Below are 5,980 nucleotides of genomic sequence, written 5' to 3'. Positions count from 1 at the left end.
CTAAAGGGTGCTTTTATATTAATAATATGGAGACTAGACTGGTGTTCAATGGCTTGCTCAAGGCTGGATGCTTTCCATAACAGAATTTAAACTCTACTGCTTTCAGCTTTTTTCCAGAGATCATTTTCAAGGACTTCTCCAGGACATTTTCAGTGAGGATCTAGCTGCCATGACAGACACTAATGTGTTCCTCTTGGTGGAAGTCTGATTTAAAAGACGAGCAGTCTGTGGTTATGAGTAATGTATGAAATGGTCTCTTACGTGCTTAGAAATGACACATTGACACATATTACTTTATTAGAATAACCAAGTTACAGTGATGGTTGTCAGCTGTCTTCTCTCTGTCTCTTCCTTTAAAAAAATGAAAAATAGGCAGTAAGTAAGTAAAAAAAAAAAACCTTACTTAAAAATAAAAATCAGACTGTTTTGATTCAACCCATTTGGTGATGCTGTATCCTGGCTAGAATTGTTTCGATACTAATGCCAGTATCAGGAATGCCTCCTAAAATGCTGGATAGAGTATCGGAGATACACAAGTTTTGCATTGAACTGATATCAAGTACTTTGGCCTTGGGGGAGAAATCTAGTTCAAAGTAGTTTCACTCTGACAAAAATGTCTGTTTTCCTGAAAATCAATTCTTCTTCTCCGGTCTAAAACAGCAGCCATACGCAGCAGGTTTCTACAACATACCAGCCTGTACAAAACACTCTCATCCATAAACTAACCTCACCATTTGAACGTTAATAAGATCCTGAACGCAGCTCAGCCTTTAGTAGTAGATAGCAGTTCATTCTCAGCAAAAGGACAATTGGAGATTGTTGAAATAATTTTGCATTTGAATTTTTTTCCATGACTGGAAAATGGGTCAACTGTTTTCCAGGTTTTCCAGGACGCGCAGGAACTCTGAGGTAAAAACAACCAGTGAGAATAACAGCGTTCAACCCTGTCTGTAAATAGTCAGTAGATGCTACAGTATGGCATGCCGGCACTCGCCCTGCCATCAGCAGCCCCTCTTATGTCTCGCTGGTATGCAAACAGCTGCCCAGCCATGACACTGCACTTACAGGGGCCCTGTGGACCTGCCAGCCTGGGGGACATTTAAACTTTAAAGGGCCAAACTGGACAGCTGGGTGTGTTCATGTGTGCTGCGTGTGTTTGTGCTGTATACGCTCATCCACTCACTACCAGACTCACTCGTCACACACGATAGGAACTACGGGACCCGAGGACGTCTACTTTCCTTGTTTGATTAATTCAGCACTTTAAGACAACATTCTTCTTTATAAGCTCATTTCGAAGAAGAACATCTGAGGCCCAAAGGATTATCTCACCTACAAGCCATCACAGTTTCTATCCAACCTGTTTGCCTTCCCTCTGCCATTATGGGCGCATTTATTGCCAAGATGCTGCTTCCTACAGTCAGCAGCCTGGTGTTTCTGCCCACAGCCAGCGTGGCCGCCAAGAGGGGCTTCCACATGGAGGCCATGGTCTACTTCTTCACCATGTTCTTCACCGCAGTGAGTTCACTACATCTGGGTCGCTTGTGTGTCATTGACTGTGGTGTTTGAGTGAACTATTGCAGTGACTGAACGTGCGCTTGGAAGATTGATATCTTATGTTTTAAAATATATGAAGGTTTTTGTTTTCTATTTGCTATAAGCATCAAGAACGTTATTCAAATGCTCCCTAATCCTTATTGATTCTATTCAGGCTTTGCTTTCAACAACATGAAGTGAAAAATTATCAATAACCTCATATCTAAGAGCTACTTAATCTTAATTATTGACACAAGTTTTGGTCGATAAATGACCTTCTTACTATCTACAAATGTTTTCTGCATCGCTCTTTGCTGATAAAAAAAAGAGGAAACAAAAGATTTGCAAGTCTCAGAGCATAAGAAATGAATATCTCTTTTCAGAATCAGAAAAACTTTAATAATCCCAGGGGAAAATTGTTTCTGTTTCAACCCAATTCACATGTTGCATACAGTACATATTTATTATAATGGAAATAAATCACCACTGTTAAAACTGTGACTGTATATTAAAGGTTATTGATAACTTATTTAAGAAACCATTAACCACCTTGACACTGTGACTGTTTAACGTGGATGCATGTCTTTCTGCAGATCTACCATGCCTGTGATGGACCAGGTCTTTCCATCCTGTGTTTCATGAGATACGATGTTCTGGAGTACTTCAGTGTTTACGCCACGGCTCTCTCCATGTGGGTTACACTCGTAGGTGAGTCCTTCAAGCATCCATTATCATGACATGACCTTGAGAAAGACACTGAGATCCTGCTCAAACAATGAATACCAGTCTTCATTCCACACTGTACGTTTGCACAAGTTTCTCTTACCGAAAAACTAAATTCAAGCTTGCAAGCAGTAAAAAAAAAAAACTCCCATTAGATTAGTTAGTATTCAGCAGCTACACTTCCCAAGTACAATGTCAATAACATCCAGCTCAGCCTGCAACAGTTGTTCAGAACACATGTGTCTTTGAGTTAAGCTCACATGTGCTCTGCCATATTTGCTTTCAGTCTTTCATATGATCACACACACGCACACGCACACACGCTGGAGCCGATCCCAGCTGACATTGGGCGTGAGGCGGGGTCCACCCTGGACAGGACACCAGTCTATCACAGGGCACATAGAGACAAACAGAGACAGACAACCATTCACACTCACACCTACAGGCAATTAAGAGTCATCAATTAACCTAACACCTGCATGTCTTTGGACTGTGGGAGGAACACAGGAAGAACATGCAAACTCCACACAGAAGGGTCCCAGCCCAGATTCGAACCAGGAACCCTCTTGCTGTGGTCGACAGTGCCAGTGACTTCAAAGCAGATCAAACGCATATGAAACTTGGACATTATTATCACTGTGTCTCCTTTCCCAGCTCTGGGAGACTTTGATGAACCCCAGCGCTCCAGTATAACCATGTTTGGAGTGTTGACCATCGCTGTGAGGATCTACCAGGACCGCTGGGGCTATGGGATCTACTCTGGACCCATCGGATCAGCGGTCTTCATCATCACTGTCAAATGGGTGAGTGGCCTTTAGAATAAGCAGGGTTATTGTCTATAATTGTGTTAATATATTGAAGGGGACAGCAGTGTGTTAAAACCCATATATGCATCAAGAGAACTGGAGATTGGCTGTGGTCCATAGAGCAGGCTCACTAGAGACTACTTCCTGTGTAGTGGTCCGGCTAACTTGAATGGACATTAGATTATTAAATCGTGCAGCTCCTCTAGACATTCAAAATGTTATCGAACCAATTGAATCAAATTCTGATTGTGAAACTATTGTTGCAGGTGCTGTGACGCATGAAGAAATGCATCTACATATTTACTGACAGCTCTTTCACCATGTTAGTCAACAGGAAAACGTATTTTTGGGCCGACCTGGTGGTTGTAGTTCCACCATTTGTCCACTATATCAAATCGGCTTCAAAGTCTGTCTCACTGCCTGAGGGCGTGGTTAAACCTCTTAACCTCTTAACTCATGCATTTTTCATACATATAACAAAAAGTAATGTGCACTTATTCGTGTGTATTCCACATATTGAAAGCATGAGATGTGGTATAAGACAGCGAACCAAAAACACAGGACTTTCACCCGGGCGAGCAAGGGTTGTTTCCCAGGTCATGGCCGTTCATGTCCCGGACGTACTTAACCAAAGTAAGACCTTTTTTTCTAATCCTGTTTTTTTATGCCTAACCCCAACTGCCACCATTTATTGGCTAAAATGTGTTCACGTAACGGTAGTTTTGGTGCCTTGTTGTCACGGTCCACAGTCCGTCACCGTCTCGCGGTCGACTTTTGTTCACCATTTCATAAGACATACAAATTTGTGTGCAAAAGTTTTTTCCTGTTCATGAAAATACGTTGCTTAACTATACTTCATGAGCTCCAACTTTTACTTTTGTACTCTTCTTTTTAGACATCATTCTCCTTCTCCCGTCCTCTTATTCTCTTCAAATTTCTCATTCTTTTCAACTCTTGCCTTTTTCTTCATCTCCTCTTTCCTTCTACTCTTCTTTTGCCACACTTTGCTTCTTCTTTTTCCTCTTGCCATCAAATCAATCAATCGCTCTCCTGAATGTTATATATCATTGTTGTGAACTCTGGTGTTGCAGCTGCAGAAGATGAAGCAGTTGAGGGCGGTGTATCCAGAGAAGACGGTGTACACGCAGCAGGTCGGTCCGGGCTGTTGCTTCGGTGCCCTCGCTCTGATGCTGCGATTCTACTTTGAGGTGACGATCATCAAAATAAAACTAACACATATTCTGCAAAAAAACAAGAACTTCATGACAGATTATCAAGTTGCTCATGTGAAGCTTTATCTTTAATTTACATAGGTTGTGTTTTTCAATGATATACAACTACTTCTCTCCAATGCAGGAGTGGGACTACGCCTACGTCCACAGCTTCTACCATCTGTCTCTGGCAGTGTCCTTTATCCTGCTGCTGCCAAAGAAGAACCGCTACGCAGGGACGGGACGAAATGCCGCAAAGCTGAGCTGCTTCGCTCTCTGCTGCTGCGTATGTTACTTCTTTTGTATTATGTAATAATAACAAAGGAGAGCTGGGCAGGTCATATGTGAGGACAAGGTAGACTTGCAAGGACTCGATAGAAAGTGAAAGGTCATATCTGACCCTGTTACAAAGCAGTCACGCTCATGTGTCCTTTACGTCTGCTTCCTAATTGTCCCCTCTCCAGTCCATGTCTCCTGGTACTACTAAAGAGAAGACGGACAAGCCGAAGAAGAAGAAGAAGTCGTCTCGGACCGTGTGGACAGTCCCCACCGAGAAGCCGTGGGCAAGAAGCTGTAGCACCCCCATCCTGCCCCTTTACAACCCCCCACCCTCCACACCTGTCAAAGGGACCAGCATCAGCAAACTCAAAGAGATGAACGGCTGGAAGTGAACCGGGCCGTCAGTCTGTCTAACATAGGAAGACTTTACCCTGAAGGACAGGCAGAGATAGTGGGTCGGCTATGAGCGGGAAAGGGGAAACTCACCAAATAACTGTCAGGCAAATTCTGATAAACTTGTATGTGGCTGGTAAGTTCATCTTCTTCAGCAGGAAACCAACCATCATGTGGATGTTCCTTTCTACTCCAAAAAAATAATTTTTTTGGCTGGTAGAATATTTAAGGTCAGCAACGACTTCCAGGAATCCACCAGCCACTGTAGATAGCAGGTAGAGGAGCAAAAGTACCCTGATGTGGTTTTAAAGATTTAAGGGCAAAAAGAAAAAGGTGATTCAGGCCTCTGGTGCCCTCAAAAACCTGATACGAACACTGTCTGCTGTCTGAAGCACTTGTCCAGAGCTAAGGACAGGCAGCACGCTACGAAGGGAACACACACAGCACAAACAGGGAGACGGTGGCTGAGACAAGCCAGTAAAACTGACTGGAAAATTTATGAGAAGAACAAACAGGCAGATGGTTTATCTCTCCAAAATATATAAATTGTCTTTAGAAATGTTCCTCAGGGGAGACCCTTCGTCTACTCGCGTCTGTCTATCCGTCCCCCCTCCTCTCTCTGCTTCCCGTCTCTCTCAGAGAAAAGGAAACATGCGGCTGAATTTGTTTATGAGAATTACAAGACCGTAGAGCACATTTTACAGTTTTTATACGTTCTGGAGGTGCCAAATGTGTCATGTGGAGCATCAGACCTTGGAGCGAGGGGAAGCGGCGGTCCAGACGTCAGTCTGAGACCCGACCGAAGCATCGTGATGTGTTACTGGATCAGCAGGTGGACTCCTCTGTCTGTTAACTCTGGTTCACTGACCGAGCAGCTCTGGCTTTGACTTATGTCCCTAATGTACACCGTTCAGACTGTCTACTGTTTTTTTGTCTATATATTGTTATTTATTGCTGTCTGGAAGATTCTATATTCAGTTTTGTTTGTTTTTGATAATTTTGTAATATTTCTGAAAATAAATTAAAATGTTG

At 43.0% G+C, this 5,980-nt stretch overlaps 1 protein-coding gene across 1 annotated transcript; it reads left to right on the top strand.

Moving 5' to 3' along the window:
* Positions 1-1,383: 1,383 nt before the first annotated feature.
* mymk (myomaker, myoblast fusion factor) lies at positions 1,384-4,947 on the top strand (the record flags this gene model as incomplete). Its single annotated transcript, XM_083911715.1, has 6 exons — positions 1,384-1,518; positions 2,130-2,244; positions 2,914-3,062; positions 4,157-4,273; positions 4,422-4,562; positions 4,741-4,947. The coding sequence occupies 6 exons, from the start codon at positions 1,384-1,386 to the stop codon at positions 4,945-4,947; spliced, it is 864 nt and encodes a 287-aa protein (XP_083767841.1).
* Positions 4,948-5,980: the final 1,033 nt, after the last annotated feature.

This window comes from Echiichthys vipera, assembly GCF_963691815.1.
Source record: "Echiichthys vipera genome assembly, chromosome: 4".
Classification (NCBI taxonomy): Eukaryota; Metazoa; Chordata; class Actinopteri; order Perciformes; family Trachinidae; genus Echiichthys; species Echiichthys vipera.
Note: the sequence above shows the minus strand (reverse complement) of the source record. Positions and strands in the feature narration are given on the sequence as shown.